The following is a 13,781-nucleotide window of genomic DNA, read 5'->3' as shown; positions in this document are numbered from 1 at the left end:
TATTGAGCATATTGCTTTCATTGTTATTTGGAGAACTGTGTATTTCTCAACCTTTGATTCACAATAAATATATCTGACCTTATGATTCTTTAAACATATGCATGTGTATATGTGTGTGCATATGTCACATAAATGGAAAAAAATTTCACAAAGCAACCCTTGCCCTTATTGCATAAGCTGATGTACTCTAACATTCTATTCTATCCTATTTCATGTTATAAAAGCTAACAGTGACTCAATTTGTTTTTTTGCATGCTAATGAGTCATGACTTAACACTTTGAAAAACAATGTTAGAGAAGTAGTAAGCAAATGCTTGGAAAACTCAGGTGTACCGCTCACTTGCTCCGTGAGCAGGGGTAAGTTACTCCATCTCTCTGGGCCTCATTTCTTCATATACAGAATACAAATAATGGCCCCTAATTTGTAATATTGTTGAGAGAATTACAGGTAATGTATTTACATGACAAGTACATGCTCAGTAATGGATACCTTTTAGATTACAAAAAAATGTAACACTCAACTCTTTTTTAAAACTTTAATGTGTACTCTATATACAAAATAAGATGCCCTGAACGCTTGCTCCTCAGAGCTATGCTTGGGGATGAGTCATTTAAATCTAGCATGAACAACCTTTTTTCACCTTAGAGGTTCCACCCTTTCTCTAAAACCTGAGCATTCTCAAGCCTTTTCAAGGACATCAAGGCAAAAGAAGATAGGATGGCTGTTAAATTTCACCAAACACATACTGGGTGACAGGCATTACTCTGGTGGCTATGGAGTGGCAGGGGGAGCCAGGAAGAGTGTGAACCATCCTCTGTGGAGACTCCCTGTCTCCCCCCCAAGAAGCATTATTACTTCTTCTGGCATATCTTTTCTGGAACACAAGTCTGGCCTGATAAAGGACCTTCTTCGCAGCAAAACAAGAAGGCAGACCAGGAGGATCTTATGCATGGGGACCTTACGCAGAGTCATAGCTCAGGGAGGTTAGCAAGGAGGTGGTGAGCTGGATACAGTGTATGATCTGGAGTGGTGGAAATCTGATGAATTAGGCAAGTGAGTGTGACTGGCTGGGATTGGCTGGCTGCCCACAGAGGCCTGGGTTGGGAGGAAGCCTTTCTGGAGTTTTTAGTTGTTGTGGGAAGCTGTGTGTTGAGTGGAAAGCTTGGAGGAGTGGAAGGACTCAAACAGTATACAGCAACCAATTTGAATGCCAACTGGAGTGTACTTGCGATAGATTTGGTGCCTGGTGAGGCAGCCATACTGAGAAGGTCTTTGGTGGCCATGACCTTGGTGGGAAGGTTGTGAGAAGGTCTTAGCATGGGGCTAAATCATGGGCATCTTAATTATGACTTCTGGGATCAAACTCCACTCTGGCAACAGGCTGAGGAACTCCTAAATCCCATGGGCATCTGGAGTCAGTGGGCATTGTGAGACCTGCCCCTGAAGGATTCTTGTGTGGAAAAGAAACCTCAAACAAGAAAAATGGTTCCAATAAGAAATACAGATTTTCTTTTTTCTCCTTTAACAGTTGTACCATATGATTAACAGACTATAGTAGAAACTTGTTCCTTCCAAATCGGCAGAGGACTATTGTATGTATTGCCAGGTCTTTACATAAGAAAAGTAAAACTTTTATGATCTTTAAAACAAAAAAATGGGGGGGGGGGAATAAAGGGCATCCAAATGGGGGCAGAGGAGGTCAAACTCTCCCTCTTTGCTGATGATATGATCTTATACTTAGAGAATCCCAAAAGACTCAACCTCAAGACTCCTGGAAGTGATCCAAAAATACAGTAACATCTCAGGATTTAAAATCAGTGTCCACAATTCAGAAGCCTTTGTATATGCCAATAGGGCGGTGCCTGTGGCTCAGTGAGTAGGGTGCCAGCCCCATATACCAAGGGTGACAGGTTCAAACCCAGCCCCAGCCAAACTGCAACAAAAAAATAGCAGCTGGGCATTGTAGCAGGCGCCTGTAGTCCCAGTTACTTGGGAGGCTGAGGCAAGAGAATCGCCTAAGCCCAAGAGCTGGTGGTTGCTGTGAGCTGTGACACCATGGCACTCTACTGAGGGCAACAAAGTGAGACTCTGTCTTTAAAAAAATAAATAAATAAATAAATACATCTTAAAAACAACAATTCCCTTCATAGTAGCTTCAAAGAAAATACCTAGGAATCCCTAGGAATATACCTAACAAAAGAGGTGAAGGGCCTCTGTAAAGAAAATTACAAAACCCTAAGGAAAGAAATAGTAGAAGATATTAACAAATGGAAGAACATACCATGCTCATGGTTGGAAAGAATCAACATTGTGAAATGTCTATACTTCCCAAAGAAATCTACAGATTTAATGCAATTCCCATTAAAATACCAACATCATACTTTTAAGATTTGGAAAAAATAATCCTTCATTTTGTATGGAACCAGAGAGAAACCCGCATAGCAAAGGAAATTCTTAGTAATAAAAACAAAGTGGGGGCATCAGTCTACCAGACTTTAGGCTGTACTACAAGGCCATAGTGATCAAAGAGCATGGTATTGGCACAAAAATAGAGACATAGACATCTGGCATTGAACAGAAAACCATGAAATGAAATGAACATTTTACAGCTACCTAATCTTTGATAAACCAAACAAGAACATACACTAGGGGAAAGACTCCCTATTCAATAAATGGTGCTGGGAGAACTGGATAACCACATGCAAAAGACTGAAACTGAACCCACACCTTTCTCCACTCACTAAAATTGATTCAAGATGGATAAAAGATCTAAATCTAAGGCATGAAACAATAAAAATCCTTGAAGAAACTGTAGGGAAACACTTGAAGTTATTGGACTGGGGAAAGACTTTATGAAGAAGACTTCAGTGGCAATTGCAACAACAGCAAAAATAAACAAATGGGACTTAATTAGATTGAATAGCTTCTGTGCAGCTAAGTAGATAACAACCAAAGCAAATACACAACCATCAGAATGGGAAAAGATATTTGCATGTTATGAATTGGACAAAAGCTTGATAACTAGGATCTACAGAGAACTTAAATTAATCAATATGAAAAAAACCTTCTCTAAAGAAGACAAATAGCTAAAAAACATATGAAAAATGCTCATTGTCCCTAATCATCAGAGAAATGCGAATCAGTACTACCCTGAGATATCACCTAATTACAGTGAGAATGGCCCACATCACAAAGTCTCAAAGCTGCAGATACCGGTATGGATGTGGAGAGAAGGGAACACTTTTACATTGCTGGTTGGACTGCAAACTAATACAGCCTTTTTGGAAGGAAGTATGGAGAATCCTCAAAGAACTCAAACTAGACCTCCCATTTGATTCTGCAATCCCATTACTGGGCATCTACCCAGAAGAAAAAAATCATTTTATCATAAGGACATTTGCACTAGACTGTTTCTCACAGCTAATTTTACAATTGCCAATATGTGGAAACAACCTAAATGCCCACCAATTCAGTAATGGATTAACAAGCTATGGTATATGTATACCATGGAATACTATTCAGCCACTAAAAAAGATGGAGACTTTATATCTTTTGTATTGACCTGGATGGAGGTGGAACACATTCTTCTTACTAAAGCATCACAAGAACAGAGAAGCAAGAATCCAATGTACTTAATGTACTGATACAAGGACAATTGATGACCTAGTACATGGTGGGGGGTGGGTGAATGGGGGAGTGGAGAAAGGGAAGGAGGGAGGAAGGTGGGGATCATGGTGTGTGACATACCTCTTGGAGATGGGAGATAATATACAAGAAGAACTTTACCTAACAAATGCAATCAGTGTAACCTGATTCTCTATACTCTCAATGAATCCCAAACAGTAAAAAAAGAAAGAAAATATAATACACCAATCAGTCTTGGTAAAAGAAGAAAGAAGAGGAGGAGGAGGAGGAGAAGGAGAAAAATGAAAAGAAAAGAAAAGAAAAAAGACTTTATTTGCACTTGTCTAAGCCAAGGTGCTGACTCCTAGGTGGGCTGGTGCTTCTACCCAGGCTGTACCATAAACCAACAGAGCACCAAAGCTGGAATACTCTCATCTTTTATATAGAAACTGTGTCCAGAAAGGTAAAAAAGACTTGCCTAAGGCTGCTCAGCAATGGAGAAATTAGAAACTTGAATTAATTGCAGAAACAATCCACTGCTCTTGTCACTGATGGTCGGATACCCCTGCCTGAAACACAACGAGGATCATGACAATGATCATGATGATGGTGGTGACACAAAGGTGCCAAAGACATGAATGACAATGATGCTTACGTAAGGATAACTGACATTCATGGGTCACATCCCAGTATTTCTGTTTGACTTTAACAGTACAGCTTCAGAAAGAACTGGACTACCTGGAGAGCAATCGGATATACTCTAAATCCCAGATCTCACAATGTACATGAATATTTTTCCCACGGTAGGGGGGCAAGGAGCTACTACTATGCTTCTGTTGCCCAAGACTTAGTTAAAACCTGCTATCTCAGCTTTAGTGCCTGACTACCTTTTAGATACTAAAAGGTATTCCTTTTCAATTCATCACATGTAACTAGAAATAATACATGGCTGTTTCTAGAAAAAAAAAATCCTTCTCCAAAAGCCAATGATTGGCAAATGTTGACAATATTCAAATATATGAGCTGTTGATTCTGAAACGAATCCCCAAAGCAGATGTGAGAAAGATAAAACAGCATAGCACATTATTTGCCATATATTATTATTGAGGTAATCACATTCTTGGAAGCAAGAGCAGAATGTTTGAAATTACATTTGCAGCTCTCCCCGGAACAAATGGTTTCTTTGAAAGTGTCAGCATTCATTTGTGTGAGTTATGTTTTATACATTAATTAATGATTGGCAGCTCTTTCAAGTCATATCTCTGTTACCATAACCTTCCTTGTGTAGAAAATCTCCATGGGACAATTTTCCCTATGAAGGGCAGAATCCTCCCATTCTGGAGGGGAGTGGAGACTCTTTTTCCTTGGTTATAATTTGGCTTAGGGAACTTGTATTCTTTATGTAAACAATACATTAAAACACTATTATCCTACCCTGTTTCCCCGAAAATAAGACATTCTCCGAAAATAAGACCTACTTACAGGAAAAATAAGACGTCCCCTGAAAATAAGACCTAGCGCATCTTTGGGAGCACACCTTAAAATAAGACACTGTCTTATTTTCGGAGAAACAGGGTACTTAAGTGACATTTTGAAGGCAATACCTTTGAACCTAGACAACTAGACTTGAGCAGTTAGGATCACAGGCTTGAGCCACTGCATCCAGCCCAGACAACTAGACTCCATCTCCATCTCTGTTCTTCCTTACTTCACAGACCTAAGCAAAATGTCCTTTGAAGAACTCTGCTGCAAGAATCCAAAAATGGCCATAGAGAAGATAAGTGATGACTATAAAGCATATTGTGAGAGAGCACCTCATATAGGCAAGTATTTATACACAGGGATGGATTTGAGGCAATTAGGATTTTTTTTTTTTAATCTAAGAGAGAATCTCTCAACTCAGAGTGTAAGAAAGGGATCTTGCTTTGTTTGAAATGGAGAGATGGTTAAAGGGCAATGACTATGCCTTTTTTTTTTTTTTGTCTTTTTTAAAAATAACAATCTTTCTAGTACAGACAGAAAACTGGTATGATTTCAATTTATTTTTTAATTTTTTGAGATTTGTTTCATGTTCTTACATATGCTGTATCCTTGAGAATGATTCATGAGCCGAGGCGAATGTATATTCTGAAGCTACCAGATGAAATGTTCTGTAAATGTCGGTTAGTTCCATTTGATCAACAGTACATATTAAGTCCAATGTTTCATTGTCAATTTTCTGTTTAAATGATCTTCTAATGCTGAACGTGGAGTGATGAAGTCTCCAATGATTACTTTATTGGGGTTTTTCTCTTTTGCTCTGATAAGACAATATTTGCTTCATAGATCTGGGTGCCCCAGTGTTGGGTGCATATGTGGGTCACTACAGAAGTTTTGAGACAGACTTTGTTATGATCCATTATTTCACTTCTTCTTTTTTTTTTAGAGACAGAGTCTCGCTTTGTCTCCCTTGGTAGAGTGCTATGGCATTACAGCTCACAGCAACCCTCAGCTCTTGAACTTAGGCAATTCTCTTGCCTCACCCTCCTGAGTAGCTGGGATAACAGGTGCTCACCACAATGCCCAGCTATCTTTTTTTTTTTTTTTGCATTTTGGCCAGGGCTGTGTTTGAACCTGCCACCCTCAGTATATGGGGTCAGCGTCCTATTCACTGAGCCACAGGCACTGGCCTATTATTTCACTTCTAAGAAACACAGTTGACAGTGTCTTTTCTGATTCACCCGTGCAAGTCTCAGCTTACTCGGCTTATCAGTGTTGTTGGAAAGGCTTCATTTGTTTCCATTTGTGCAAATTTTTTTTTTATTTTCTCTATGCATATAGGTGTGTTTATTTGGTTTCCACTTTTTGCCTACACAAAATTAAAAAGGCTTAAAATTTAATGACAATAACAATGTTTAAGATAAGAACTAGAAACAAAAACCTCATAAAGAACAAATGAAGATAAATACATTCAGAAAAGAAATCAGACCATTGCTGCAACAAAATATTGAGCAATAATAATAATAATGCAAAAAAAAGTAACATTCACATTGTCAGATAAGAGTCTATCATAGAATGCTTTGACTCTGAGGTTCAGTATGGAGTCATCAGTTAAGTTCTTATTTTTTTTCTAAAGTCTCAAAAAATAGACAACTAATATTTATAAATAAAAATAAAAGATAAATAAAATATCTATTTTTAACTAATAATTTTTATATCACATTTTTATATATCTTCCATTATATCTGTTTCTAGACCTTGATGTTTTCTCATGCACTTATAAATATTATAATTTTTAAACTTTAGTTTTTAATTATACCCAGCATATGGAAATATATTTTATATACTATATTTCAAAGCCTTACTAAATTAAATTATTAATTCTAAAAATTTATCTGTAAATTTCACTAATACACATGATCATGTTCTCTGCCAATGGAGAGTTTTATTTTGTGTTTTAGAATATTTATTCATTTGATTTACTTTCATTACCTAGGTCTACCATTACATTTTTAGATAGACATTGTATTAGGTTGAGACACACTTGTCTCAATCTCAGAGACAGATTTAATTACAGATTTAATCCCTTTAAAATTTACAGGACTTCTCAGATTCTCTCTTTTTGTGCCATTTTAGTTTGTTGTATATTTTATAAATTCAGGAATTTTGCTTGAGATTTTAAATATGTTGCCATGAAGTTGTTTATGATATTCTGTCATTACATTTAAGAGTATTTATGGGGTGGCGCCTGTGGCTCAAGGAGTAGGGCGCCGGTCCCATATGCTGGAGGTGGCGGGTTCAAACCCAGCCCTGGCCAAAAACCACAAAAAAAAAAAGAGTATTTATAAACTATGTAATGTTGGGCATAGTGTTCTGTATATGTCAGTTAGGTCTGTTTTGCTAAGCATGCTCAGATTTTCTGTGTCTTTACCAATAGTTTTGGTTTACATTTCTATTAGTTGAGAGAGATTTTAAAATCTCCCACTCTGGATTATTTCATTTATCTTTTAAAGACTTTAAATTTGTGATTTATTTTATTTTAGGCTATATTATTAAATCCAAGTAAATTTGAAATTTTTATAGTTTCATGGTGAGGTAATGCTTTTTCTCTAGTAATACTTCTGCATTATTGAAGTCATCACCTTTGTCTGCATTATTGTGGCCATCACCTTTCTTTTGAATCTGTTTGTTTGTTTGTTTGTTTGTTTGTTTTTTGCAGTTTTTGACCAGGGCTGGGTTTGAACCCACCACCTCCAGTATATGGGGCCGGCACCCTACTCCTTTGAGCCACAGGCACTGCCCCCTTTTCCATCCTTTTATTCTTTAATATTCTCTTGTTCTTATATTTAAGGTAAGACTCTTTTAAGCTGAATCTTATTTCTTGTATTTTTGTTTTTATTAAATCCAATCTGACAATTGCCTTTTAATTAGATTAAGATGGAGGGGTTTTATTGTTGTTAACAGTTCTATTCTTCTCTCTGTTAGTGTATTATTTTTTCATGTTTTTGTTCTTCTTTTAGTGGTTACCAGATCGATTTTCAAATGCATCCTTGATGTATTGAAGTTTGATGTAAATTAGTACTTTCACTGCATATGTATTATTATTTTATGAGTCAATATTCATCTAGGCTTACTCACATATTTAGTTTTTTCTCTTTTCCATTGATTTTTGCCTCCCCCATCTAGGATTATTTTCTTTATACCTAAAGAACCCTCTTTGGCATTTCCTTCAGTGTGCATCAGAAAAATGTCTTTATTTTGTTTTTGAAAAAATTCTTTATTTTGTTTTTGAAGAACATAGTTTCCGAACATAGAATTCTTATTGGAGTTGTTTTCTTTCAACATTTTGAACTTATTATTTCATTGTCTCTTGGCTTCCTTTGTTCACTTTGAGATGTCAGTTGTCACTTTTCATTGGCATTGCTTCATGGAAGGAAATATTTCTCATTTTTTCCTTGTTCTGTCTCCCATTTGGTATCTGCTTGAATATAATTTTAGTATGATGTACCTAAGTGTTTATACTCTATGTGGCTTTAAAATTTCTTGAGTTTCTGACTTAATGTTGTCAATTTTAGGAAATTTTCAGTTATTATCTCCTCCAATATTTGTGCCACTCCATTCTATCTCTTCCTCCTTCTGATAATTTTATTATACATATTTTCAACATTTTAATAATATGTCACATGCTTTTTTCTGTATTTTCCATCTTTTCTTTCATTTCTGTGTATTTTAGTCTGGATTCATTCTTTTCATCTATTTTAATTTCAGAATATTAGGGGGTACACATGTTTTGTTTACATACTTTGTTTTTGTCCAGATTGAGTCAAAGTTATAAGTGTGCCTTTTACCCAGATAGTATACACTGTACCCAATAGGTATAAATTTACCCCTTTCCTCCTCTCCCCAGCTTAATTTTCATTGAGATTTACTTCTACATGTGCATTCAAGTGTTGATCTCTTAGTTCCAATTTGGTATTGAGTACATGTGTTTGTTTCTCCATTCTTGTGATGTTTCACTTAGAAGAATGATTTCCATTTACATCCAGGTTGTCACAAAAGACAACTTATGACTAAGTAGTACTCCATGGTATGTATACACCACATTTTACTAATCCATTCATGCACATATATTGGTGGGCACTTGGGTTGTTATTTCCACATCTTTGTGATTATGAATTGTGCTGCTATAAACATTCAAGTGCAAGTGTCCCTTTTATATAATGACCTTTTTTCTTTTGGGTATATACCCAGCAGTGGGATTGCAGATTAAATGGGAAGTCCACTTTAAGTTCTTTGAGGTATCTCCATACGACTTTCCACAGAGGTTGTCCTAGTTTTCAGTCCCACTAACAATGTATAAGAGTTTCTTTCTCTTCTCATCCACACCAGTATCTGTTGTTTGGGGACTTATTAATACGAGCCATTCTCATTGGAGTTAGGTGATTATCTCCTTGTGGTTTTGATTTGCATTTCTCTAATGATTAAAGACCTTGAGCATTTTTCCATGAGTCTTTTGGCCATTATAATTCTCTGCATATAATTTGTCATTTAGCTCATCTATTAATTCTTAATTTTCTTACTTTTAATTATTAAACATTTTATATGTAGAATTTTCCTTTTTTCTTTTTATAATATTCAATCCATGTTATCATTTTCCTTTTTCTTTTTTAATTACTTGAAATACATTAACAATAGTAATTTGAAAATCCATATTTGAATTTCCTGTGTCTATTTCAAATGTCAGTGGTTTTTTTCCCCTTTGGTTTTTGGCCAACTAATTTTAAATACCTTGTTATTTCTGCTTGATTTGTGATCATTGTTGGTGACAATTTGTAGCACTAACTTGAGACTCCAAGTGAAGCTATTTTCCTCCAGAGGGTATTTTATTTTACTTATGGCATATGTGAAACTAATACCATCCAGACAACCTTAATTTGCTCAGTAATTGAGTTGGTTCAAAGCTATTTTTTATTCCCTTCGATGAGAAGCAATTTCTGATTTCCCATACTCTTTGGAGTCTCAATTGAAACCCTGGGGTGTTTATCAGGGCCTCTTCTCCTTTGTTGTTTTGCAATTTTTGCCCCTTTGTGCCCTAAGAATCTGACAAAAGCTCAGCTTAAATGTCTTAGTAACAATTTATATAATTGCCAAATATCTTGAGAGTGAAAGGCATGCCAAAAGTTTTGCCCATTTTCTAAAGGCAAAGGCGTCTAGGGCAGCTAAAGTATCTAAAGCAGTGGTTCTCAACCGGTGGGTTGCAACCACAGGAACTGTATTAAAGGGTCGCAGCATTAGAAAGGTTGAAAACCACTGATCTAAAGCCTACCTTTCTGGTTTTAGCAGCCTCTCTGTTTCTAATCTCTATTTTATTTTATTTGTCTTAATTTCCTACAAGTTTATTCCCGATTGTAAAGTGTGTAGTTTTTAATCCAGTATTCTAGGTATTTTGTATTAGGAGGGTTTTGTTTGTTTGTTTGTTTTTAATTTTTGGCTTTCTTTTTATATCTAGTATTTCATAGTCTAGATTTTATTTTTTTACCTAATTTATGGCATTTATTTAGATCCAGTACATATATTTATAGCTTTCATTCCTTTTTGTATGCCATCTGTCACTGAAACTATTATCAAACCACATAAAAGTTACTTTTCTATCTAATAACCATTTTTAGGTATTGACTACCTAACTAGGTCATATTCTAATTTCTGTGAGTGATATGAGTAATATACATCATCTCTGCCCTTGATGAGTTCATAGTCTGTTTTTTTCTATATGAATGTCAAAGGGCTCTCATAATACTGAGATCCATGAAATCTATTATTTTTCAACAATGATGTTTTGATATATTTTTTGAAGTAATGACTTCTAAATGACAATAGGGAATCAGACACCTATTCTGATTTGGCATGGTATGTTAGACTATCATTAGAGAAGCTTTTAGTAGAAGCAATGTCCTTAAGAAAGAAAAATGGTTTTAATTAAAAGAAGAAGGTGGGGGAGATGCTTAAAGAAAAGGTCAAGATTCTGAAACTTTGCCGATTACAAATCAAGAGTTCCAGGGGGTAAGTGAAGGGGATAGAAGGGGATAGCAGAAGTGTTACGGAGGACAGAGTATCAAGTGGAGTACGGTCTAGTAAAAATGGCAGATTGGAGGGGGGATGACATTTTGTGTTGACTATTGTAATAAGGATTTGTATGATGGAGTCAGTTTCAATAGTCTCTCTGAGGAAGGTGGGCTCTGGGCCAAGTGGTCAACATACTTAGATAACACAGCCTGGGCTGATGTTTGCATGGCAATTATCCCTGAGTCTGGTCTCAGCCCTACTGGCCTGATTCAGCAGCAGTTATGGGGACAGTAGTTTTTCCACATGAACTTAATATATCTAATAAATGTCCTTGCTACCTTGTACCCTTTTATGCCTTCTAACATCGTGTTTCCCCATATTTATGACTTTTTTTAGATTATCCAGTAGAAATTGTCAAGGAACCAAAAGTAGTACGTTTACCCTCACCAAGAAAAATGTCTGTCTTCAAAAAAAGTGGTCTAAGAAAGCCTTCAATGAGACCCAGGTAAGAAACAGAATCTGGCTACAGCAGTATCTCTAGGCATAAACTTTTTAAAAATCTCACCATGTCTAATGGTGAACTTCTTTCGGTGTGTAGGTTTTCAGACCGTTTTCCATATGTCATACATATATTCCTAGGCACATTTGGTACTCTAAATCATTACTTATTTTCTAAAATTGGCACCAAGCAATATATGCTACATAACAACTTTTTAAGCTTAAACTATCATGGACATTTTTTCATGTCAGTATGTATAGATTTACCTTCTCCCATATTATGGATGTTGTTATATGTCAAAAGGTGGAAAGGTGGCACAAAGAACCAGGCCAAGTAGAGTTAGTAGCAGAGCTTTATTAAGAGCATCTGCAAACAGATGGGCTGCCACTGACAGTGGAAAATGTCAACAGCACTGAGTTAAGGTAAGAAGCTTCTTTTAAAGCACTTCAGGGTGTGGTGCATGCTAGCTGAGGAAGTGGCAGGAATGCTGCGATACAGATCAAAGGTCATCTGCTGGAGGCCTTGTAAAATGTGGGAGGGCCATCTACTGGAAATCTGTAACCTGGAAGGACTATTTTAGCAGAACCAGAAGAGCAAGAAGAGTTCAGTCCTTTGCTTGATTAATGTCCAGACCCACTGGAGCCAGAGAAAGACCAACATTCTAGCCTGATGAGCACTGGGACAGGACTCAGGAGCTTGGGGTTCTCCTTACTCTTCTTCTGCACCTTGTCCCAGGACACCAGAAGAAATATCCCAGAGCGTTTTAAAACTGCAGAGGGAGGCCAGGTGTGGAGGTTCACACCTGTAGTCCTAGCACTCTGGGAGGCGGAGGTGAGTGGATTGCTTGAGCTCACAGGTTCGAGCCCAGCCTGAGAATAAGCGAGATCCCCGGCTCTAAAAATAGTTGGCAGTTGTGGCAAACACCTATAGTTCCAGCTACTTGGGAGGCTGAGGCAAGAAAAATCACTTGAGCCCAAGAGTTTAAAGTTGTTTAGAGCTATGACATGGCAGCACTCTACCAAGGATGACAAAATGAGACTGTCTAACAAAAAAAAAAAAAACTGTAGAGGGGGTGCTAGCCAGAGTGGAAAGTCCATGAGTATATGCATAGTATATATGCATATAATAGAAATAGAAATATTATGGACAGGGCAGGGCTATAACCATTGTTCCACTGTTCTACCTCTGGACCTCCAGCTTGGCCATTGTTCTATGGTTTGGCCTTTGGCTCAATTCCGCTTAATAGCTACCTCGCTTAAAATGCTTGTGCTTATGCCAAGGAAGTATCTAAAATCTGAGGATCCCTTTTCTACAAATGTAGCATAATTTATTTAACCATACCATTCATACCCTTTCACAGACATTTACATTGTCTTTAGTTTGTTTTTTTGTTTTGTTTTGTTTTTGTGGTACGTGTGTTGGGAGGTGACTACAAAACCAGGCTCTTTATTTATGAAGAAGAGGCTGAGAAAATGACCTAATTTCTTCAAGGCCATAGGGGTTGGAAGTTGTTCCTTAGCCTGCAATGAGGTGGAAATTCAGGGTCCCTGGTCTTTAATTTTTTATTGCTATAAATAATATCATAAATACCTTTGCACATGTGTCCTTGCCTGCTTGAATGTTCTGGATAACATACTACAATGGCTCTCTCATAACTAATTCATTACTTCTTGTCTTTCTCCCCTTAATAACCAATCTGAGAGTCAGCCCCCTGCACTAGACAAAGATTCTGTAGTCTTTTCTTGGAGGGGTGCCCACCCGCCTTTCTTTCTATGGATACAATGCATATACTTCAGCGTAAGAGTCACCTATACATAAAAATCTCTCTGAATGTTATGTTTGCTATGACTTCCTTCTTCTCTAAAGTCCTAAATACTGCCTGTAGTCCCAACTACTTGGGAGGCTGAGGCAAGAGAATCACTTAAGTCCAAGAGTTTGAGTTTGCTGTGAGCTGTGATGCCATAGCACTCTACTGAGGGCGATATAGTGAGACTCTGTCTCCAAAAAAAATAATAATAAAATAAATAAATAAAATCCTAAATCCTTAAAGTACAATACCAAGCATTCATTATGCACTGCTTTTTATTGCTCTTTACTTTTCAGGTATGTTTTCTA

The 13,781-nt window shown here is 36.9% G+C and overlaps 1 protein-coding gene across 1 annotated transcript in view; it reads left to right on the top strand.

Moving 5' to 3' along the window:
• The window catches only part of RGSL1 (regulator of G protein signaling like 1), a 75,288-nt gene that overhangs the window by 40,088 nt on the left and 21,419 nt on the right, over positions 1-13,781 (top strand). Inside the window, exons 10-11 of the mRNA XM_053605730.1 lie at positions 5,341-5,448; positions 11,564-11,672. Of these exons, the coding sequence (XP_053461705.1) occupies positions 5,341-5,448; positions 11,564-11,672 (217 nt within the window). The remainder of the gene's footprint in view (positions 1-5,340; positions 5,449-11,563; positions 11,673-13,781) is intronic.

Source organism: Nycticebus coucang, chromosome 10 (genome assembly GCF_027406575.1).
Source record: "Nycticebus coucang isolate mNycCou1 chromosome 10, mNycCou1.pri, whole genome shotgun sequence".
Classification (NCBI taxonomy): Eukaryota; Metazoa; Chordata; class Mammalia; order Primates; family Lorisidae; genus Nycticebus; species Nycticebus coucang.
This window is presented reverse-complemented; position numbering and strand designations above follow the sequence as displayed.